At 37.8% G+C, this 25,234-nt stretch overlaps 1 protein-coding gene across 3 annotated transcripts in view; it reads left to right on the forward strand.

Moving 5' to 3' along the window:
- The window catches only part of FBXL7 (F-box and leucine rich repeat protein 7), a 217,314-nt gene that overhangs the window by 76,385 nt on the left and 115,695 nt on the right, over positions 1–25,234 (forward strand). Inside the window, exon 1 of one of the 3 annotated variants that reach the window (XM_030042037.2) lies at positions 3,949–4,049. The exons of the other annotated variants lie outside the window; for them this stretch is intronic. Coding sequence (XP_029897897.1) covers positions 4,040–4,049 — 10 coding nt within the window. The 5' untranslated portion in view covers positions 3,949–4,039. Of the gene's footprint in view, positions 1–3,948; positions 4,050–25,234 lie in introns of those variants that run through there. 3 annotated transcript variants of the gene reach the window in all.

A 25,234-nucleotide genomic window follows, 5' to 3' on the forward strand; every position in this document is an offset into this window, starting at 1 on the left:
TATTGTGGAGATCAAGTGCATTTGTTTTGGCAGAACCTATTTATATGCATCTCAACAGAAGAGGTATTTCTTCTCAAGTTTAGGTGTGTACTAGAATAGTCCCCCATTATTATAACTGTGTCCTCCTTTCTGTTTTATTTGGACTTTTTAGTGGTTCTGGTCGACTTGGTAGTGTTAGGTTAATGGTTGGACTTGATGATCTTAAGGGTCTTTTCCAACTTAAATGATTCTATGATTCTGAGAGAAGCAGGCCCTATAGCTTGGCTGGAATAATTAGGTTCATTAGGAACAATTCCCTCCATTAAATCACATATGGGGGAAACTATGTGAAAATGTAGCATTTTTCAAATATGTAATGCTTTAATTACTCACATAAGACTGTTATTTTATACCCTGCGCAAGATGATATCTGGCTAAGGTTGTTCAGGTTGTGTTGCTGTGGTCCTCATCATCCTTTTATGGTGGGTCCCTGCCACCAAAGCTTCTTGAAGTGGATGGTATATTAGTGAGTACTGGTCTATGCTATGGAAATTCTGCTGTCTGACATCTTCCCCTGGCACCGTGATAAGTTCCAGAGAAAAGGATGGCTGTGAAGGTGGAACTAGCCTTCTTTCAGTACTGGTTTTCATTCTGCTGAAGTCCTTGAAAAAAAACACCACCACAAAAAAAAAACCACAAAAACCAAAACCCCAAACCAAACCACAGAACACCAAACAAAACCCCAAACCAAACCAACAGAACACCAAACAAAACCCCAAACCAACAGAACAAAAACAACAAAAGCACCAAAACCCAACACTACCTCCTTGCCCCTCCTCCAAAAAACCCCCAACCAAAACAAACCCCCCCCTGGAGCTAAGAATTACAGCTGGTGGCAAGTTTTATGAATTTAGGAGCTCTCAATAATACTTCTACCATTCTAAATATAGAAGTACAGGTATTCACTCAAGTTTTCTTTAATTATAGAAATACCAGCTATTCAAGTAGCTGAAACTGGAGCATACTTGGATAAGGTTTTCTAAGAGAAGTTAGCCTCAATTCATGTAATAATAGCAAAAGTCCATGCGTTTGCTGTACTCTTCTAATAATTTCTTAAGAAAATAACTTTCAAGTGACTTTCAAAACCACTGGAATTTGACTGCTACTACTGCATTGCTTTGATCTACAAATTGCAAGTGAATTAATGTGTAATTAATATCTAACAGAGGAAAGTAGGAATAGAGAGTGTTCAGCCATACCATTCTTTGACACTTAAGATATTAAAAGTCATTTTAGAAGACTACAGTGAATAATGGAACAAGCAGCTACTTTTGCAACATTTTTAATGAACTATGGAAAGACAGCCTGAGCTTTATCAATATGTGAAATCTCTTGAGCAGTCATTTTGCACTCTTATTTTCTGTGTATAAGAACGATAGACACTTTTGTCCCTGGCTTTCATACTCAGAGGTATAGAAAATTAGTGATATCTTGGCTGTCTATATAGAAAAATTTCTTTTTCAGCAAAATTTGAGCTTTATATCAGAAAACATTTATTACTGCTCTACATGGGAATATATTAAGTGACATTTCTTGAACACAGAAAGATTCATTTGGGTTGTGTGCCTTTCATTTCACCTTACAAGTTGGGAAACAAAGTACATATTATAGTATGTTTTCAGGGAGGTTGTCATTCTGTTAAGTCCTCTTGGCTTCATAATCGCATTCTTTCAAAAGGCTGGGTGTCTTTTGGATGTCTGAGTAATTCTTAATTCATTCAATGAATTAAGAAGAGGGGTCCTTGCATTGTGCACAATGATGGACACTATGAAAAATGTGGAAAGGTGCTACTGAATGTTTTTGGTATTTAATATGGTTCCTGATGGAGAATCAGCTCAGACAGAGATTCAGGTGAGTGCAATCCTGATCTTACTTCAGAGGGAGATAAAAATCTCAGAGAACCAGTTTGCAAATAGGCAACCCTTCTGTGTATTATGTTTTGCATAATAAGGTAGATAGCCATGTTTAATGTATTGGAGTTCCACTGAAGCTTTTAAGTGGTTTGTGCATCCTCTCAGAACATTGAGCTAATTAAGTGTTGTGGCAAAAGACTGTTTTCTGAAAAGACATGCTGTTTTCCACCCAGTTTTTCTTGATGATCCTTTTGGCAGAAGGAGCTCTTTTGATCCCTTCCTACATCAAATACCCGTTAAGAAATCTTTTCCCACTTCAGTTCTTTAATATTTTTCCTTTTACTAACCTGGTATCAGAAATGAAAACCTGTATATGTTCTTTCTGGATGCATGCAAGCATATGCATAATTCCTAATTCTTTTGACGGCAATTCTCTTCCTTTTTATGTCTGTCCTCATGTCTTTGCAGCATCTCTTACTGGAAATTTGGGCGCTTGGTTCTACTGTTGAAGTACTGTCTAAGCAGGCTTTCTGTGCACCAAGCCCTGTCTGAATTTGATATGAATGCCTGAATTTGCCCCTGCTTACTTGGAACTGGGCTGAGGTTCAGTTGGCTTTGAGTGAACTGTGGCTGTTTTGAGTTGGTAGTGAAACTGGAGACCAGGTAAGCTTCCTAGGGTTTTGTGTTACTTTTCTAGCCGTGGAGTTTTCTAGAGAAGTGAAATGTTGCATTACTGAATGTGCCAAAACAGAATCATTTGAAGCCAAAAAATTGGGAAAGAATAAGAGGTGGATGGGAGGAGTGACAGTTAATAAATCCAAAACTATAAACACTTTGGCAGAATAAACAGAGCTCACTATTTCAATTCCTTTAACCAACATATCTGAATGCATACGCAAATATAATCACCTCAAGCAGTATGTGGAGGTACAGAGTAGTATAGAGGTTGTTCTTAGGCACTATTTTTTGTGTTTAACCACATCTTGTTATGCTTTTGCTATCTAATAGGCAGTGTTCCTGCAAAGCTGTTCTGCTAATTATAACAATACCATTGCAATCAGCATTTAAATCAGAGTTCAAATACAAGGCAAAAGCAGTGGGGACATTGGCAAGGTTAAAGCTGCAAATTGAAACCTTACGTTATTCTGGCTAATTTGTGCTGAAATACTATAGCCAAATGTTTAAAACTTGCCCAAACAATACTAGGAACAAATTGGAAAGGTACATAAAACTGTAGTCTTACTTGATCTGCTGCCTGAAATGTGAGACCTACCAGAGCAAATGCACTTACAGTACAGTTAAAGAGAAATGATCCCAATTTAAAAACCTGGCATTAGCTTTTCCAGAGTAAGGTCTGATGCTTGGTAGGAGTGATTACGGTTTATTCAATTACCTGTAAATCTGATTTTAAGGAATCCAAGATCCCAAATGTAATTCTTTCTGTAAGATGCTGTACCAAACTACTTAAATACTGTTATCACAGGGAGGTTCTTACACTAAATTGTTCTTTGTTATTGCATATGCTAGCTATTTGAAGTAGTTTCCTTTTCTGAGAAGTGAGGTCACCTTGAAGTATCTGATGATTGCCCAACATTTGCTAGTCTAAAAACCATCTTTCTTGAATGCTACCCTGTCTGCTAAGACTGCTTGAAGAATATATACAACGTGATAACACATATTTAAATATGTCAGGCTTATCCATTTTCCAGAATTTATGAACTGACACTAGCAAGTTCCTCCAGATTAATTCTAGTACTTGATCGAAATAATGAAATAGAATTAGAGTAGCAAGTTTTTGCCTTTAACTTGACAATTCCTGTTAAGATGCTGTAGTTTAAATTTATTGCACAAAATATCCTGCCTTATTTTCCTGTATCTTATCTTTTTATGTCAGCTTGTGAAATGACTGTATAATTTTTAAGTCTGATATTGCCAACAGTGCCAAAACTAGCAGCATGCTTGAGAAATATCCGCTTAGAGTTGCTGACTCATTCTGTTCTTCTCTTCTGGCTATTGTACCATAGTGCCTGCTACTGTGTTTTTCTCAAGTTACTGAAGTTTGGCATCTCCTTGTTTCTGCCAGCATTCCTCAGATTTCCCTTGAGAAGTATGTACTGAGATTGGCTGACGAAAATGGCAGTTCAGGAATGGATAATGGTAATTCTCATGTTCTTGTTAATTCTGACTGCTGGATCATCATTGGTTTAGGCAGTTAGAGTGGACTAGGCCAGAAACATAAGCAGAAGTTATGATCATGAGTATAATCTGGTAATTAGCCATCTACATTTTCCTCTAGCCTTAATTAGCCACACTTGAACATACAACTTGTGTTGTGGTGGTGTGCCTGCTGGGAGCTCAGCAACAGTCCGTTGTGATATTTCCTTTCACATTTAAGGCTAGTTTTCATCTTGAACTGTGATCATGGATTGGGAGTTTGTATCTCTTGAACGTCAAAGTATAATTGCTGTTTTAATGGTTTAAACAGAAGTTTGGTTGTTTTTTTTTTTTTTTTTTTTTTTTTCGGATACAGGAAAACAAGTACCCATAGAGTCTATCAGCTACACTGATCTAGCAGATTTCTACTCAGCTGCTCTGGCCTCTAGTGTGTACATAGGCCTGCCAGAACGCAGGCAGGATTTCTTTAGAGATGCGTTGTAAATGCTTGTTTGTAAGATTTGGTAGTCATTTTAGATCAGCTAGTTTGAGTTACTCTCCAAGAAAGTGAAGTATGGAGACTATTCATAGGTAGGTAGTCTACCTGTGTTTATGCTGCCTTACAGATGTGAATGCATGAGTGGAAAGAAGCTTGATGGCTTTACTGGATGACTATAACCTGTCATGCTGCTTGCAATGGCTTGGATATATCGTAAATCTCCATTGTAAATTATCATCAGTCATGATAGTGAAATTTCAGTTTGTACCAGTGCCTAATCTAATCTATAGTGCCTTTTTTCTTCCCCCCCCCCCCAACATGAAGTCCATTTCCATCTTGTATATCCAAGAGAGTGAAATTCTACAGCACTATCAGGTATTCATCGTTTGCAGGAAGTCTTTTACTTGTTCATTATAGGTAAATAGTGCTAGGCAGGAATCTCTGAAAGACAAACATTAATGTTAAGAGATCTCAAGGATGTGGGTAGTAGGAACAAATTCTTCACAGCTGTGAAGTTTGTGATTTGCTTAATCTGAAGATGTATGTTCATGTAGACATATGTAAAGGTAGATCTTATTTTTTTTTAAACAACCCCATCACATCCCCCTGGTGAGATAAACATTTGTAAGCCTTGCCAGGTAGGTCTTTAGCTCCCATTTGAGCAATAAAAACTGTTTGTGGCACCTGAAACCTCAGAAACTGTGCACTATGCAGAGCCGTTGTTTACCTTGCACAAGGAAGGGCTTTTATAGTAGTTTTCCTTATAGAACAGAAACAAATGTTGTTTAAATGATAAAATCATAATTGGACTGTCTTCAGTGGGCTCTAGCTTGGGAGACTGTTTACTTGGTCCTTCTTCATTGTGGGCTGAGATAAAACATTAGCTTGAACTCTGCATTCTGAAATCATCATGCTCTTTGACCTTTGCTGTTCTTTTGCTTTTGAAAGAAGATTTTAGTAACTTTTTGTAATCTGAGGCAAAATTACGGTCCGATCTGATTTTAGCTGTGAGTGTATTTTCTCTTTGCTGTGCCAGTAGAGTTAACTTTCTCAAATTTCTTTTAATGCCTTTGTACCTCAGATTCAGTTGTACTACACATTTTCTGTCCAGCCTTGCATTTGTATTTGGAAGGCTTTTGCAATGTTAAGCATGTGAAACTGATCAAGAAGCTAATGTGCCTGGTTTTAATGGGAGATTATTCTGGATCTGGCTAAAATTCACAATATTCTGAATCTGCTTTGGCTACTTCTAGTAAAAAGAACTGACATCGATAGTTGTCAATTCGTGCTGTTAATTTGTCAGACTACTTGACAACTATTTTTGGGGAAAAGATTCTTGAGGAACACTTTTTTCTTTCTGCTGATATGGCATTGGGTGAATGACGGAATCTGCTTGTATCCTTCAATATTTAGTAAAGATCACTTCTGTCAGTGTCTAATTAGGCAAGGCAGACTCTGATAGCATTTGATGAAATCTGAATATTTTGCTGGACTATGTGAAGAATGTCACCCCCAATGAAACTGTATCTGAATCAAAATAACAGCATTACCATTCAGTCACTGGGTTCAGATTTTACCAATCATATTAAATAGCTCTTTGGAATGAAGGAGAATTGGTTTCTTCTCAGCTTGATGTGTTAACACTTTCATATACTTGTAATTTTGTAAATGATTTTTGTTTAGAATGTGCATTTGTATATAGCCAAAACAAGAAATGAACCCAAACCACACAGGAAATAGTCACCCCCACCTAATATTTTCTGTGTTACTGTGATGATACCAATCTTTTTTAAAATATTGCTCATAAGGAGAAGACTGGGAGGCTTGAAAAGCAAATGAGAGATTCTGTCATGAGAAACTATTGTCATGAGTATCCATAGATGTTCATTTTGAATAAGACAGCAGACAAATGCTGATGTGAACTGAAAAAACAGGGCTCATGTCATTTATCTCATGTCCTGATTTCTGTTATTGGTTGTTCCAGTTCTGATTTAGACAGATGCCTAAAGGGGAAGCACAAGGGTATCCTCTTGTATTTGGTGATAAATTAATGCCCAAATTATTAGCGTAACTTTATTATCCTTCATTCATGCTTTGACTCAGAACTTTAAGTGATTCTATGCTGCTTAAATTTTGCACCTGCTAATTTCATAGAAATTGGAACATATAATATTAGAGCAACTCCTTATGTATCCCTAAGAGAGAAAGATCTTTTCTCATCTATCTTGGAAATAAGATGAGCATAGAAGGACAATATGCCATGAACTTGTTGCTGTTTAACATTTGTGGGCTCTAAATTAGAGCAACCATTTTAAAATATGTAATACTCTGTGCTATTTAGGAGGGAAGAATGATGAAACAGTAATTAAACAGTAACTGAAATACTGGCCTGACTAAGGGGGGAAAAAAGGAATGTAGTTGGGAACTGCAAGCAGTAAAACTAGGTGAAAGAAACTGAAAAACAGATCATATTAGCTGCAAAATCATAAAAAAATGTGAATGTGGTTAAAAGTATGAGTGACCAAACCTTTGTATCCTGCTGTCTATTGCTCAATATGATATATGATGCTTATAAACTTAGCAGGCTCAGATACTGCTGAAAGGATAAAGTGTTTCCTTTGGGCCCCTTCATAGAAACTGTGTCTTTTTGTCTGAACGGTTAGCCAATTCAGGCCAGAGAAACAAGCATTTTGTAGTGGATGGTTTAGTTAACAGCAAATATAATCATGGTGAATCTCTGGAATTTGGTGGCTGCTGGGAAAACTGATGTATCCTGTTACTTTGGTAACTAGATACGCTTCCTTAATCCAAAAGGTAGCTCAAAAACTCTATGTGAAACTTGCTGATATTTATCTTGGGATTGTGACTGTGGCTCTAAAAAATAATTCATGTATTAGTCACAGAATGTTGCTTATTGTACTGGATTAAATTATGCATTTACTCTCATCAAAATCCAAGAGTTAAGTGTCACTTAGTAATATCAAGTCCTAACAGAGGCCATATTTCTTCAAAGCTTTGAAGGAGTTCAGTCAACGTTTGGGGAGGTTGTGGAACCTCACAGATATATCCCGTCAAGTAGTTTCCTTAAAAACTGAAGTGTTTGACTGCTTGAGCTGTTCTTGAAAGAGCTCATTTGCACTGGAATAGGGGTCTTGCAGATTTAAAAATGCACCCATCTTCTTAAGAAGCTGTTACTGGACTGAAATAACTCATCAAAAAGTTATTCCTTTGTTAAAAGGATATAGAAAAATAATATCCCTAGAGCTAGTAATAAACCATTACACAAAGTCTCTGTGAAAAGCAAATAGCTGAAACTTGAGTGATAATCTGAGGCATGTTTGTCAGCTCCTTTTAACCTCAGGACCAAGGTTATCTTTGGTATGAAATGGACTGCTGTCAGTGATACTGGTCTCCATTTATGTCCTGACACATTTCTCTACAGCAAGAAAAATGAGTGTATTTTAGGTGCTAAGGTGCTACTTGTGTGTAGGGTTTTTTATTTATTTGTGTTTGCATTCATTTGCTTGTGTCCAGGAAACTAAATTCAAGACTTGGATGAGCTTCAACTCTTCCCATCTGTGCACATGTTGGAATTTTCAAGAAACTTGGCATGGGAGGATGCTGAACTGAAAACACGTCACCAGTCCTCATCTCTTTACCCACTATATTGCAGTAGTTTGTGGTGTGTGTGTTTACTCATTAGAAAAGCTAGAAAGGTTTTGTTGCCTTGGTTGCTTCTTGAAAATTAAGTAACATAAATTCTGTTCTGACTTTGAGTATGTTTTAATACTAATGTGGTTCAAACATCAGCTGAAAGAATTTGTTTCTCCTTGGACAATTATCTTTTTAATTCTGACCCAGTTTTGTGGGCAATCTTGTCGTGGTCTGTGAATGACTTGCTCAGCTCAGAATTAGATCTTTTGCTGGGCTTGGAAGATTTTAGGTTCCTGTGCTGTTTTATTGACATGCTAGCTTAACTTCCTCATTTGTACGTCATGTCTGTTGATTTTGATCTAAATGAAGGACACTCCTTCCCCCAGTTTGTCGGGGCTTCCTTCAGAACTCTGAAAGTGTGACATGACACCTTTGCTCACCAAGTCAGATGCATTTAGGATGATTCATCTTAATGCAGATGTACAGATTAGCTGAAGTTTTCAAGCTTCAGGTATTCTTGTCAGAGCCATTGCCATTTAACATCTGGAAGTAGTAGAAAAATCAGCATCTTCTCTTTTTCTTCGGGGAAAGAATTGTGGGCTGACAGGACAAGGCCAGGGAAAACCAGGTGTTTAACTGTGTTGCACCATCTTGTAAATGTTGTTGTCTTACACATCCAGAATATGATAGTCTTCAGATACAAGTATTCAAACCACAAATCACTCAATGGCAAAGGTTTAAAAGGGGAGGAGGGAGTTTATATATAGGTGTTGAAATACATGGTCTTATTCTCAGTGTTTGAACATTGTATATTGTATCTTGGGCCTGTGCAGGACACTTAAACACTGATTTGTAATGGTTTTTATTTGCCCCCCCCCCCTTTTTTTTTTTTTAAGGCTGAACGTTTGACTGTGGAGTTAGATCTGATAACTCTTGTTCTTTTGTGTCTGTTTGTTGAACATTAATGGAACAGTCAAGTAGGTATTGAACTTGTGACTGACGAGTCTGAATGGACTAGGATTTTTTTTTTTTTTCCATTTCTGCCACAAGTTAGTTTGTTTCCATATCATGAAAGTTTCAAACTGAATTTCATTTTGAGGAAGGAAGGAACTATTCAAACTAAAGGCACTGAATTTAGACTGGGAATAGGAAGAAGTGATGACAAAGGATAGCGAAGGTAGTAAACCTTAAGTTGAAAATAAAGCTTCTGTGCTGTATAATACTAAAAAGGCAGATGTAGTTTCAGGTTTCATATGTAGGGGTAACACACTGCTAAGCAGTGATAATAGACATTAAGGCAGATGTGGGCCATTGCATTCCAGCGCTCGTGTCCCTTTACAGGAAGCTTCTGGTGGAAGCAACCACATAATCTTGATAAACTCGTATAGAGGTCTGATAAAAGGAACCTTGCCAATTCTAGGTGGATGGGAATCTGGAAATGCTAGAAGTCTAGTACACTATTGAAACAGTAATAGCTTGTGATGTCAGGTAATTTTGAGTCTGTACTCACTGGAGAATCCTTATGTGCTGGGCAAGCCTTGAAACAAGGTCTGTGTCAGGATGGTTGGATTGTTTTGCTCCAGGCAGTAAAGGCCTTCATGCACTGGTAGCTTATGACTGTAGGTATGTACCACTGAATTCAGCTGAGCAAATGCATTTCAGCTATGAAAAATGGCATGAATGAGCTAAAAGGAAAGTCCTTGTGTTTATTTGGAATGCAGTAGAAGCTGCTTTCCGTTGTGCATAGAACATTACTGTTCAGTATTATAATCATAGAATCATGATTTTATGTACATAGAATAGAATATTAGATAGAATAGCATATTGCGCATGTTTTTAACTCCTTCATGAAGGACAACTGATGGAATAAAAGTCGAGACTGAAATTTGTAATATTTAACTGAAGTTTACATTGGAAATAGTACAGTTCAGAGTTTAATTCCTACTTCGCTCATTGGAAAATCTTATAGAAAATACTTAATATTTTCTTTAATCTAGCATGATGCTCAAACATGCAGGTCAGAACAGCAAAATCATGTTATTTCTGTCTGCTTTCCTGTGGCAGCAATAACTCTTTGCATGGCTCTGGTTTTACCATTGCTCTGGCAAGCTTTGGAAGATACCAGTAACCAATATACTAGAAACCTGTTGGATGATGGAAAGGCCATGGGTTTAAATACCTGTATGCCTGCCACCGCCTCCTCTGTCATGATCAAAGCTTGTTTTGCTGGGCACTGTGTTCCTTCTGTCACATGGATGATATTGGACCTTATCCCTCTTAAGTTCAGCTCCTGGAAATGTCTTGCCATTTCTTATTCCTACACTAGTCTTCCACTTTCTGAATGTGAGATGAAGCTGTCCTCACTGCCAGCTTGTTGTTTTCCTGAATATGCTTGCCAGGCTGAAATGATATACATCATATTACAGGCTGCTTGCTGCCAAATTTTACTCATATATATATATTGCTCAAGCTGGAAACCTCCAAAGCAAACACAGAGAGGAAATCAAAATTAAATTAATCCTCTCCAAGGATGTATAAAGTATGGCTGCGCTGAGGTTTACAAGTTGAGGGTGAGAGGGACCATTGGTTGTGTGGGAGTCAGAAGCCACTGGTATGCACAACCCCTTTCTATTGCATTTCTTCTTGGGCTGGAGTTGCTTAGCATGAAGACCTTAAGGTTTTTTAATGATAGCTAGACAAATGACTTTGCAAAACCATGGTTAACTATAGAACCGTAGGGCATTCTTGGCAGTTTGCATTCACACGTTTAAAGCAAATGAGTCACCACTTTCTCTGGAGCCCTCAGAGCTGTGCATTTGCTTCATGTAATGTACTCAAAGCATCTTAGCTGAGACTGAACAAAGCTCTGGAATCTTTACTTTTGGACATGGTATGAAGGTTAGGTTGGAGACCTACTTTCTGGTGTTCTTGGTTGAGAGGACTGATTTAGGGACAGTGCTTAATTCTGTTGTACTACTGCTTTCCTTCTTAATGCTGGGTTTGGGCTGACCAGCAGGAGAAATCAGTGTCGCTTGAAGGCTTTGATGCCAGCTCTCTCTCAGCTGGCCTGAGGGGTGGAGGCAAAAAGTAGTGGCTGATGGCTTTCTTGAAACATCAAATGGCTATACCTAGTCCATTTTCATGTGGATGAAAGGAGTGTGTACTGCCTGCAGGAGATGAAAGTTAAATGGAATTGCATGGCAGAACTTTGTGCAATTGCAAAGTAGACTTGAATGCTATTTCATCCAGAAAAATGTCTTGTGATTTGGTTTTTTTTGGAGTTAGAGGCTTTGGATTTTGATAATCTCACCTGGAATGAAATGATACCCCATGTTGTATAGTTATTCAGGGAAAAAATGACTTGACAAGCAATGGTAGTCATAAAGTAATTAATCTACTTCCACAAAGCAGAAAAATAGGCTTGATGGCTGAAGTGACAATCATGACTGTCCTTCACCAATATTGTGCACAGGAAGGAGGAAATGAAAACCTTGCCTGTTTTTTCGATAAGCTTAAAAGGGCTTCAGGATTGTAAATGTAATATAGAATGTCATCAGTGATCACCATGATCTACCTGCTGCTTGCTCTGAAGTTTATTAAATTATTAGGAGCAGTTAAACTGTTGTCTTGGATAATTTGAATGTCTGGTTAAATTGTTTTGAGAAGTAAAGCTGTAACTGAGTAGCTTATTCTTGAGTTGTTCTGGGGGAAAAACTTTGAAAATGAACACACATGAAATAGGTGAGTTCAGGGGTTGAAAATGTGCCCTGTTTATCCTGCTAATACAGAGGAAAGCATCTGCTTGCAGTCTTGCAATATTATCTGTTACTGAGCCTTTGCTACTACTCCCTGTTGTTCAGGATGAGACTTGCAGAGAATAGTAAAGCTTTTCCAGAAGAGCTCCTGTGGTGGGAAGTTACGAGTGTGTTGTCCTGCCACAAATCATCTGTCTCATCTTTTGCAAGCTTAATCTTTGTACAAGTCCTGTATGATTAATTTCTACTGATAGGCAAACAATTTTCCATTGCTTCCCTGCTAAATATGTCAATTTAGGTTACTGGTGAAACTCAGATGTCATTAATAAAGCACATACCATAGACCTAGAAGGGAGAGTAAGAATTATTGTCTATACTTCTTGGTGACTGACCACTTGCCAAAACAGTTAACAGAGTTGAAGTAATGTACTGTGAATGTCAACTTGTTGATCTGCAGACCTCAAAATTTTTCCATGGAGTACAGAGTCCAATTGTGAACTTAAGCTTGCTGATAATAGGCTTTCTTTTTTTTTTTTTTTTTTAATACCATTGACAGTAAAAGTTCTGGACCCTCAGGCAGAAACTTCTGATGTAATGAGATCTCTGCTGAAAAAGGAGATGTTCTCAGGAGAATCAATGAACTTGCATGTCTTAGAACTCATCCCTTGAAGCTGTCATTTATCATTTCAGTCCATTTCCTCACCCATGAATGAAGCAGGACTGCTATCTGCCATCGAAAGCAAACTTCCATAAGGTGTAAAAAGGTGGAGTTTGGGGTTTTTTTGTTTAAATGGTGAATGTTAAGTTAGAATCTTAATGACTCATTTAACTGTACTTTGTTTTGTCCTATATGTAATAAACTTGTTTCTAATTTGAATAAACAGGTATTAAGTATCCATCAGTTTGATACTGCATGAGTCTGCATCAAGTTAAGGCTCTGACTTAAATTGTGTTAGTAGCAAAAGCTTGGAGCACAAGACTGACTTGGTGCGTGTGCTCTACGCTGCGTAGCAAAGCAGAAAATACAGTAGGAAGGGTGGCATGTATCTTGCAGTAGTATTTAAAAATGCTCAACAGATTTGGCAAAGTTGCTTTGGGAATTGCATGATCAAAAGAATACGGTTTCTTCCTTAAAGGTCTGTAAACTACAGCATTAAAATTATTGCAAGGTATGTTCACTAATGGAGAAAGTCTTTAAGATGAAAAATGTCATGCCAGTGGGCAACGCTTTCTCATTGCTTTTGTATTCTTGCTCTTGCCATGTTGTAGATATGAGTGTCTGCCAAACTAGACTGGTTTGTAGAAGTCAAATGCAAGCCCTAGTAAAAAGGAATTGTGTAATTTTAGGTAGCTTATTTTTCATAATCCATTAACTTAATTAAAACTGATCATAACTTGATTGTGGTTTACTGAAATGTCTGAGAATAAAATGGAAGCTCAATTTTGTCCAAGTTAAATTCTAAAATAGAATAAGGATTTTGCTTTGATTTGTCAAGTTTGATGAATGACAGTGGTTAGACAATTAATGTTTAATTTTTTCTTTTTTCTCTAAGCTGTTACAAAAGTTCTTCTGCAATTGGAAAGCTGCTCTTATATAAATAGATAGCCAAGTGTGCATATCTGGTAATTGTTTCCTGGTAGTATCTAAAGCAAGCATTGGTATTGTAAAAAAGCAGCTTCCCTTGAAAGATGGTATAAAGTGAAGTGTAGCTTTTTAATCACTGTAGCTTTTGCTTGAAACAGAGTGATTTTATATTCCCATTAGTGGATGTATGCTAGATATATGGTATATATTTATTTCTAACATATATATATTTATGGACATTTTATTAATATATAAAAAAATGTGCATGACTGGAAGCTCTTCAGTCTTACAAGAAATGGTAGCAACTATCTGTTTTATACAGTCATAGTAAAGCCCTTAAACTATGGAAAATAAGCATTTTTCCCCTTTCTAGCTTAACTGAAAATTATTTAGAGATATTATTTTTGTATGATGACTTTTTTCCACAAAAATAGGTTTTCATATTTAGCTAACGTTGCCTAATGTCAAGTAGCATAGCTTGAAAAGTAGTCTTTTTAGTCTTCAGATTTCAAACATGTTTTTTTTCCCCGTCTACCTTCCACTTTTGTCCTGCATGCATAAAACTATAGTGAGAAAATTGTTAACAGTATTGAATTGCATTTTTTTTTTTCCTCTTTTTCTCCCTGTCTTATTTTAGAGGCCAACTTAATGCTCCATCTAGGTAGACTTGATAAATGGAATTGTTCCAAGTCTTGTGTGTGAAAACAAGGCAAGGATAGACTAGAGAGTTGAAAATCTGCCAAAACAAACTTAAGTGAAATAGCTTAGTTCGTCCGGTGCTGCACTTTCTAACACCATGGGGCTTTTTAAAGGTATTTCCGTTCTCAGATATATGTGGTCCATCGGGTGTCGCGAGAGGCAAGCGTCTTTGTAATGAATGAAGTCCGTGTCCTGCAGCACTTAGGTGGGATTTCAGTCATCTTGGTAAGGAAGAAGGGACTGAGCCAGGCCCAGCCATACTGGTTGACACCATAGAAGCTTGTGGTATTTAAAGTAAAAAATTTTTGTGTATATAGGTGGCAACAAGTACTACAGGTCTTAAGAAGACAAGCTAATGTAAATGAACTTCTTCCAGTGTTCTTTCATGTTGGCATTTCAAATGCCTGTCTTCAGCTTGCAAAGCACTAAAGTAGAATATACGAGCTTCTCTCGAGATTGACTTTGAAGTGCTTTGCATTTTAAGTTGCGTGTTTACTTTTAAGAAGCATCTTGGTAGTTGATTTAAGGGTTTATGAGTGTATTTAGTAGAAGTGTAACGATCAGAGTAAGTTCAAGGGAAAACAAGGATGAACAAAAGTCCAGAAAACCTGACCTATAAGGGAGATCACTGAAAGATCTGTATTTCCTTCGCCTGGGATAAGGTAGGGAGGAGGAGGTAAGTATGTCTTTGAATACAGAAATATTACTGCAAAGGAGAAAGGATTAAGATCTTGTCCATGTTTGCTACGGGTGAGAGAATTAGATTTTAATATTAGATCAAACTTTCCTATGTGCATTGAACTAGACTGTGGTAAGTTCTGGTGTCTCTACTGAGACATGAAGGCAAGAAAGATTGGCCTAAGTATTTGTAGGACTTACACACCCCTTATCTGCTGTCATGTCGGACTTGTTCACAAATGAACATTTTCCTTAAGATAGTGCTAGTTTTAACCTGTAAATTGGAAATGGATTATCATTTATGATTTAAGAGGGTATTCATGCTGTGGACAGACTCTGCCTGCCTATATGAAAAAGAGCATCCTTCCAGCTTTGCTACAAAGAGCATCCTTCCAGCTTTGCTACAAAGAGCATCCTTCCAGCTTTGCTACAAAATTCTGGATTTTCCCTTTAGAGAACACTACCCTAAAGAAAACAGGGATTTGAATTGCCTCAGGCTGGAAAAGCATCACTGACAATGTAACTGCCAAGGTAGTTTTCTTGTAAATGACTGAGAGGTTTTATAAAGGGTCTCCAGGAAGCCTTCAGTACCTTTGATCTACCTGTTCTGTTGTTGGATCAACTTTTATAGGCATTAAAACTATAGTAAAACCTAGCAGAAGGGTACATGGGGAAAAAAATTATTTGGCCTCTCTCTTCATAGAAACGCATGAGATAAAACAGAACTTAGATGTTCTCCTGTGCATAGGAAGGATTGAAGTATACGAAAACGTGTTTAGGGAGTTCATTGAAAGTATGATGCATGGTAAATGAATAAATTATTTTACTAGAGCAAATACATATAAATAAAAAGGGATCACTATTTGCTGTAGACATGAAGGTCAGGAGGTACCCTGTTATAGTCTCCCCTTCAGGTAATAAAATGTGATTAGTTACTGTATCAAAGCTTGTAGGCTCTGACTAAAATATAGTATGTCTTGGGACATTAACCTCACTGTAAAGTTTGATAGAGTTAGAATTTAATTCCAAATTCTAGAGGCTGAATGTCATAATTTCTTTCTCTATTACATTAAAGTCCTTCCTTAAACCTTAAGATGAGAGGATAATCGATGTAGGAAGGGACAACAGGAGGTTGCCTGTAATTTCCTGTATGATTCTCTTGGGTTTTTTTGATGATGATGATTGCTATCTTGTAGTAGCTTTTTCAAAACATCTCAGTTTTCTTATTGAACTGATAAGACTGTAGGCTTAGAGTACTTTCCAAATGTGGAATCTCCCTCCCACTCCCTTCTCCAGCTCGGACATAACACGTTTATGTGCGGGTTCACACTGATGCTATATGCAAGTGACAGTGAGCATGATTACCAGGAAGAGCTGAAAATTTTCTTTCCTGAAAGTGAAATCAGCCAGCACTGCAGAGTATGAATAGTAAATATGGAAGATCCCTGAAGGTGAACAGAACAAGCTTACTTTGAGAAGAAAAATAGATAATAAAAAACATAAGGAGATGTTCCTTCCATTTTTCAGTCTAGAGTAATGTTTAACAATTTTAGTAAGATTACTGGTTGAAAAAGTATAGCTCTATTGTCTAATTTTGAAACTACTAGGCCTGCTAGAAACCAAGAAGAGGTTTGATATGAAAAAGTAAAATAATAGATGGAATGAAACTTTATTTTCTTATAAAAAGCACTAAGTGTTTTTGAATTATTTCAGATACAAAATTATATGGTGCTGTTCAAAAAAACCCACTTTTAAATATGAGGTGATCTTATAACAACATAAAATACAATTCATTTTAGCAAATAATATTGGACCTTTTAAGAGGAACAGGTAAGTTTCTTAGTTTGAAGCAGTGCTCTTTAATGTGCGTATTGAAGCTGTTCAACGATTAAGTTAACCCACACAACGTATGAAAGGATGACAGAAGTTAAATGACATCGCTTCTTGGTGTGTGTCTGTGGTATGTGCTGTTGATCTTTAACTTTTTTTAGCCTTTTTCATTGCAGCAGATTAACTATTTCTGTGAAGGTTAATTGGGAAAAATATTTTGTAATCATACTATGGTATTCACCAGAGGTTTATTGTTTATTTCTCTAGCTGTGGAATACAGAGTCCGTGGTTTTCAGTAGCATATATCCTTGGGGTGCCTGATCCAAATTATATTGAGTTACAAACCCTGGAACGCTCACTTTGGCTGTGTTTAATGAGACTTGTTAGAGCTTAGCCTTTAAAACCTTGGGTGTCGCCATGAACACGACCTAGGATCGTTTGCAGAGGTACTAAAGCTGATCAAGAAACTGCTTCCTAATTCCCCAGTGTCATCGCTCTACTGCTTGCGCAGATGCTGTGGTTTGGACTGAGAAGTTGGAGAAAGAAAATAAGCAAGGGTGAACAACTTGTGAAGAAGAAGGAAAAAAACCAAACCAAAACCAAAACAAAAAACCCAAGACAAAATCCCACCCTCCCCGCATTCATACCCCAGACCTCCAAACCCTAGAAATTAGGGGCAGACACTGGATGGGGAAGTGTTTGTGTTTTACAGCCACCCGTGAAAAGGAAGATGGACAGGTATCTGAAGGGAGAAGGAAGATAAGAATACGAGTCTGAATGGTAAGAGTCCTTGCCTGGTCAGGAAGAGTGGGACAGGGTAGGAAACCTCCAAAGTAGATGGCTACTTAGTGTCTTCTGTTTGTAAATGTCTATGAAAACCATTGGTCACCTCTCATTCCAGTCTGCTGCCCTCCACCATGGTATATGACAACTGCTATTTTTTTTTTTAATTCTCTGCTTGCTTGCTTGAACAGTAGAGGTTTGTGTAGTGGATCAGAAGGTGATCAACAGTTGTTCAAAATAGCAGGTTTCAATGCAAGACCGTAATGTAAAATTTTATTTTAGGTTGGATTTTTTTAAATAAACTTAGAAGTGGTATATGAACTAAGTTCAAATAGTAGTCACAGCTTTGAATTGAAACACTTTATAATTAGGAAATTCTGTAAAACTTTAACTTGCCTTTGTCATGCTTGTGAATTCTAACAATCTGCATTTCAGAGGTTTTCTGCCTCAGTTGGTACTAATGCCAGACAGTGCTCATTCAAGGAGATACTGTTTATTTTTTGTGGTTGTGCAACTGTGGTACCAGTATTTCAGGTGTAGTCCTCACAACATATTTTGGATAGAGTGGTACTTGCCTACCTTTCTGATGTATCAAGAAAGTTTTGGGGCAGGTTGCATGTAAGCACTCTAGTTGCCTAAGAGTTCTCGGGGGTGCAGTGATGACCTGTCTAACAACTAAGTGATTTTAGCATTGTCAAGTGTCCTGCATTTTAACCTTAAGTTTTACCTTACATGCAAGAATATGTGAAAGCACATTCCATGTGTGCAAAATGGTGGCCCACAGCTTTAGGGACTTTGTTAGGGGATATTTAGACTCTTGGTATTGGAATACTGAGCATCACAACAGCAAACTCCTATTGTGGATTTTGCTGTGAATAAACTAGCCCATTAATAATCTCATCACACAGTTCTCTTTGGGAAGTGTGCCTCGTGCATGTCATGTGTGGACTTGACTCTTGAATGAAGAGTGAAAAACCAATATTTTGTCTTGTAAATGACTCCTGTATAGTATAGTCCCATGCAGTAGAAAAGGAAAAAAACTTAATAGGGCTCTGATGTTTATTTTCCAACTCTGGAGTGCTTGACTTTCTTTTTTGCATTTAAAAATACTAGTAAGGTTGTAAAAATGTACAATTCCAGTATTGCTCAGTCCAGTTGCATAGGCAACTGAATGGAAGAGTTAAACCCAAACTTCTGGCATCTGGATTTAGCTCCCAGCTTTGCTTCAGACTAATTCATGTTGCCTGATTTCTGCAACTCTTCCCAGTTTTCATGTGGTTATAGGCTTAGATTTTTGAACTAACTCTTAATGTTTTTTTAAAAAATATGTATATTCTGGGTTTCTTAAATGCTACATTTAAAATTTTTTTGGCTATCTGAACCTCTGTGTCTTCTGTAAATCATATGAGTTCCTATGATTATCAGATGCTAGTGTGTGTAAATGCATTCTTATGCTGTTGTGAACAAATGGGAAACAAAGTGTATCTGTAAGCTTCACAGCCATCTTCCTTCCATTTAGCTATGATTTCCGTAAACCTAGGATCCCATTTGCTGTGACCTCTCTAGGTAAGAGAAAGGGAATGGGTTTGTAGTTTGCGTTACTACTGAACTCAGGCCAAATAGTGACTAATGAACATAGCAGATGTTTCTACTTTTGAAGGCTTTTTTTGGAAAGAATTTTATTAACCAATTTATCCTTCCTCCCAGGAGATAACAGGACAGCAGTGTAGCTGAGATCTGACAATTCATTACATAAGAGAAGAAAATATTAATGTTGACCCTTACTATGTTGACGGTAGGATTTGAATCTAACCTTCTGCTCTTTTTGCTCAGAAAAACACATCCAAGTAGAGTTTTCTTCAAATCTTTTCGGCTACTGTGCTACATTGTGATGTCAGCCACATTTTTAGCAATTTGGAATATGACAAGCCAGCTTTTGTGTGCAAATCCGGGGTAGCTCCATTGACTTAATCATGTTACTCCAGATATTTATTCATTTTACCATGAGATCATAATCTGACCTCTGTATTTTGATGAACAAACAACCTGTGTTTGATTTGGTTTACCATTGGAATAGGAGGGCTATGGAGCTGAAAGGTTATAGCAAGTTCCTTCTCCCCCTTTGTTGATGAGCTCTCAAAGGCATTCATCTGTAGTCAATTATGTTAAGCATGAGAGAGGATGGCTGTATTGAGTTTCTGACCAGAAAGTGCAAGGAACTTTTTGCAGGCAACCTAATTTCTAAAGTTCTTTTTGTGCTTCAGTGGATGTTCTCCTACCTTTTCTTCCTGGCAGGAAGGTAAAGGTAGCAGCTGTGAGGACCTCCGTGTTGGATAGCCAGTGAACAGGAGATGGTTGTAGTTGCTTTAGTCATTTTTAGTAGCAGTGTAAGTTACGCGAGAACATCATGAAAAAGAACACAAGCATGGAGATATCCTCACAGTCTTAGTTCTTTGCAGCCCCTTCCTGGGGACTCCCTCTCTGGGTGACAGGAAGCTCCACTCCTTGGTACCTTGTCCTTCTGGGCCCAGAAGAGTGAGTGGCAGCTGCCACAGACAGAGCAGGGTTTTGCATGGCTCCTGTCCCTCCCTTTCTTATGACGTGCAACCATTCCCTGAATGCCCAGCACTCAGCTCTTACTCCAAATGCTTCAGTTCCCTCATCCTGCACCCAAGAGTTCAGGGAGCAAAGATATTTTGAGCACTTCATGCAGGTGGTCTGTGTGTCAAGAGCTTATGACCTTGAAAACTGGTTTCCTTTGATCGCCCTCTGTTCGATTGTTCAGGAAATATGCTTAACTACAAGAGGTGAAGTCAAGAATGATGTAATCATTGTGGAGCCATTAATCAGTACAGTCACTGTGCTTTTCCAGGTGGAAAATAGTAACAACAGTTAGTTATGCTCACATCTGCATAGAATATGTACAATAAATTATGCACAAAATCAAACATCTTCTAAGTGAACAGCATTATTTAGGGAGTGCTTCCAGAAATCAGAAGAACCAAACCCACTTGATAAGCAGGTAGTTGCATCATTTCTACTGATTGCTTGCAGGTTTCTGCTGAGGCAAAAGACTGGAGCAATGTGGGTTCACAAACCAGTTCGTTGTCTTGAGCCACCCAGTCAATATGAGAATAGTCACCTTAGCCTTTTTCTATGCACATCTCTACCTTGTTCATTTCACTTATAAGATTCAAGAGGTATTAGGCTCAAAGGTCAGTAGCTTTTCAGTGCTGATTTCTTAGTTTCAGCACATGCCATGCTGAGATGAATGTAGGAATTAAACACAAGAGTGAGCTATGCTTAAATTTCTTTTGAACATCAAATTTTAAACAATAGGCTGACACTTCTAAAGGGTTGTTTTAGACCAAAAAGAGGCTGTTCTTGATGTTCAGATAAATGAGATTTAGTCCATACAATCTATCCATATCTCTGTGAAGCAGTGTAGATTTCAAGTCAGTTGGAAAAAGCACTAGAGCACTAAAACTTCATTTCTAAGCAGCAAAGTTGCTTTGGGTTTGTAACTGGATGTGTCTTCTCCTGTAGTAACATCTCTGTAATCATTTGTGTGTGTGCTGACTGCTTCCCTACACAATGTGGGCTAGAGTCCTTTCCAGCTGAAAATTCAGGAGTTTCCAGTTTACATCATTGTTCTTCCATGCAACATAGAAGCTTCTTATAGAGCTGTGTTGGTATGTGCCCTGCGCAGGCTCGTACAAGGGCAGACAGAGTCCTTTTAGTCTTCTGTTTCTGTGGCAGGGTGCTCTGGCTCTGAGCTGGAGAGGGAAAGAACAGAACCAGACCTGGCATAAACTGAATCTGCTGTTTCAGTTTGTGGTCATTGTAAAATACCCTATGTGCCAGGAGGGTGCATGCAATTGGACAGCATATCTAAAAGTGGGATTTCTTTTTTTTTTCCTTCATTTTTAAGCTTGCTTTGTTTCAGAACATGGTGCCTCCTTATAGGTGGTCTAACAGTAAGACTTAACTGTGTTGCTTCTTTCTTCTTGCTTGTACATTGGACTGAGTGTTTATATCAGAGTGTTTAACTGTGATTCTGAGCACCTCCAGTCTGATCTGGGCCTTATTTTGAGCTAGTATATGTATGGGCCACGTAGTGATAACTTAGCGTAAAGAGTTTTTGAGCTGTGGCTTGCTGTTCTTGTGTGGCTTTGGTTTCTTTCATGTGACTTAAGGTGGGAAGGAGACTCTTAACCTAAATGCTGTATTAATATTTCACTTGTCTTGTTAGATGTTTTCATGAGCTTCTAAGTGTACGGGAAGACAAGCAGAAGCTTAAAGATGAGTTCTGAAGTTGTTTAGCTGAACTTAGAATATCTTTCTTGGAGCAAGACAGAGAAGGAAAGAATAGTGGAAAAAAGGCAGCAACTGAAGGGGGGAAAAAGCTGGATGGGTTTTACAACCATAAATGGTAAAAGTAACCTTGCTCTGCTGCCAGCAAGCAGAACGATGGAATAAGGTTTTGATTTACAGGAACAGCTCAGCAAGGGCCTTGTAGAGTGCTTCATGCCTGCTATAAAAATGTGATTAGCTATAAAATGGGAGAGATTTAACAAGAGAATTTAAGCATCAGCAACAGCACTGTTTCACACAGAATGTGGATGCCTGCTTTTAGAGTTCTGGGAACACAAGCTAGTTTGGAAAACTTGAAGTTTTCCAAGAAAGAATGTGGATTATTTTGACTTATTACCTGAACATGTTAAATTTTGGTTCTTTGCCCAGTCATCATGAGTTCTCTAAAATTAAGCAACATTTATCCTTGTAATTATTTCTTCAGATAGTTGTCTCCCAGGAGCTAGGCTTGCAATAAGCTGCGTAAGGACATACAGGTAGGTGTGAGATGCTTTCCCTTAATTCCAGTGTTCTGTCTTGTTATATAGTCTGTATAGTCTCTCCCTATCTGTATATTACAGCTTTATTCAAGAAGGTAAACTGTCAGCTTTAAGCTCATGTGATCAGTTGACCAGTAAAACTTGGCATTTGTGGACAGCAAAAGCCTCTCCCCACTTCGCTATTCCCCAGCCTCCAGCCCTAGAGTGATGGGAGCTTGATGCTTAAGTTTTCTTAACAGAAAGCTTGTGAGCAAATGACTTATCACCAAATGTGCCAAGTGATGTTTGGGGAGTGGAGGAGGGGGAACAGTAGCATTTTTGGATGCCCAGTGTCATATCTTGTGAGGACTCCACTGGAGGGGAAAAGAAGAGAAGAATTGTGAATTTCTTTCTGAAAAATGAAGCATCAAGTTGACTGAAGAATTAGCTGTCCCTATTAAAATCTTGAGGCCAAATGTTTCCTTTAAAGGACTTGCTCTTGTCAAAGACAAGAGAAGGGGGGACTCAGCTGTGTACCACTGCATGCCTTAACCTCAGCATTCAGTTTCAGCTTATCTATCTATCTATCACTCTTAATTAAGCCAAGTTAAGCCTTCTTAATTTGTTTTAATTGCATCTCCATAATATTACTGATATTTCAGATAGCTCAGAAACAACTGGTTTAAGAATAAACACCCTATAAACTTGTGGGTATCTTAAGATATTATTTTTGTTTCTTTTTAAATCTAATGGAAGCTTTCTTAACCTCTAACAAAAAAAAAGAGATTTTTATCTTGGTTGTTTGTATAGCTTATCTGAAGACCATTGATGTGAATGTCATATCTTGATATGAACTTAAAAGATGATTTGAAGTTTCATTTTTGTGTTTGGAGGTATCAAAATTACACAGCTGAAAAATTGGATTTAATCTGCCATGCATCTATTCAAAACATCAATATGCTTTCTAAGTGTGTATAACTGAAAGCTAATAAATACATTAATTTATACTTAAACATACAGTTTGCACAACTATTGATATGGTTCTGCCAGTGTTTCAATTCTAAACTCTTAATTTCAACATTTTTAAACTCTGCACAGTGGTAAAACTGTGTTCCAAACTGTCTGGAGGACATTATCCTCAAGAGGTCAGGGATAAAAGTCCAGTACTAGATGTACTTTTTTTTTTTTAAGTTTTGTAGCATGCACAAAAAAAATATGCAGAGATCCTGAATGTGATCATAGAATCATTTAGGTTGGAAAAGACCTTTAAGATCATCGAGTCCAATCATAAACCTAGCACTGCCAAGTCCACCACTAAACCATGTCCCTAAGTGCCACGTCAACACATCTTTTAAATACCTCCAGGGATAGTGACTCAACCACTTCCCTGGGCAGCCTGTTCCAATGCTTGACAACCCTTTTGGTGAAGAAATTTTTCCTAATATCCAACCTAAACCTCCCCTGGCACAACTGGAGGCTGTTTCCTCTTGTCCTATCGCTTGTTACTCAGGAGAAGAGACCAACCCCCACCTCGCTACAACCTCCTTTCAGGTAGTTGCAGAGAGCGATAAGGTCTCCCCTCAGCCTCCTTTTCTCCAGATTAAACAACCCCAGTTCCCTCAGCTGCTCCTCATAAGACTTGTGCTCCAGGCCCCTCACCAGCTCGGTTGCCCTTCTCTGGACACGCTCCAGCACCTCAGTGTCTGTCTTGTAGTGAGGGGCCCAAAACTGAACACAGGACTCGAGGTGCGGCCTCACCAGTGCCGAGTTCAGGGGAACAATCGCTGCCCTGCTCCTGCTGGCCACACTATTTCTGATAGTGTGATATTACATCTTCTACTAATTTGACTTGAAGGTTATTTGCTTAATAAAAATAAAATGGTTTAAAACTTACTTTTCAATATATCTTTGTTATAGCATCAATAAGCAACATTTTTTCAAACCACTAAGTGATAAATCTCCTTAACTGAAAAGACTGAGAGGATCAATACAGTGAAAGTACTGATATTCTGTAGTATTGTACGTTACGTACGATACCTTAGAGAAAAAGGATTGCTAAAATCTCTCAAAGATAAAAAGATTTCTTTTTTTTTTCCACTGCATTTACTGTGTTATTCATTAGTATCATGATATACTGAGAAACTATTGCATGGTAACAATTTTATGGCTCTCTAAGTATGCTTACATCAGGGTCAGGGTTATGATACAGATGCAGAATGCAGAGTTGAATTTGGCAGAAATCTAAGTATAGCTTTCCTCCCTGTGTTATGTACTTTTTAAATACTGAAGGTTTAAAATTAAGCCCAAGGATGCAAAATTGGTTGCTGAGTAATTATTTCTTTAAAATGAAAAAGCCATTTTGCATAGGGTCTGAATACAGTTCTGTTTTTAACCAGGAAAAAAAGTTGTGATTGAATACTGTGCATTCACCCTCAAAGGAGGAAAGTATTTAATCAGTTCAAATTTCAAGGTCAGTGATGTTTCTTGATAGTTCAGAAGCAGAAAGAGGTTAAAAATTTGGATAGTTCTGCTAACTCTGAAGATTTAACTTATTGATGACTGAGATGAATGATTGGCTTTTCCAAATGATCATCTAGTTACCCATTGAGGAAAGTAATTCTTGGAAACTGGAAAAGAAAGCAAAATTGCATCAGTACATTCAAAACTGAAAGTACATCCCAAGTAGAGCCAAGATCCCATGGCTGTATATGAGAGATTAATCCTATCAGCATCTGTATATGCACTGTTGCTGTATGTTAACTGAACTCTGTTTTTGCCCTCTACCTTGTATGGGGCCTTCTACTTGCAAATCTTAAATGAGGATGCAGCCAATTCAAACAACATACTGGTTTAGTCACATATCTGGGGAGAGG

Source organism: Aquila chrysaetos, chromosome 18 (genome assembly GCF_900496995.4).
Source record: "Aquila chrysaetos chrysaetos chromosome 18, bAquChr1.4, whole genome shotgun sequence".
NCBI lineage: Eukaryota > Metazoa > Chordata > Aves > Accipitriformes > Accipitridae > Aquila > Aquila chrysaetos.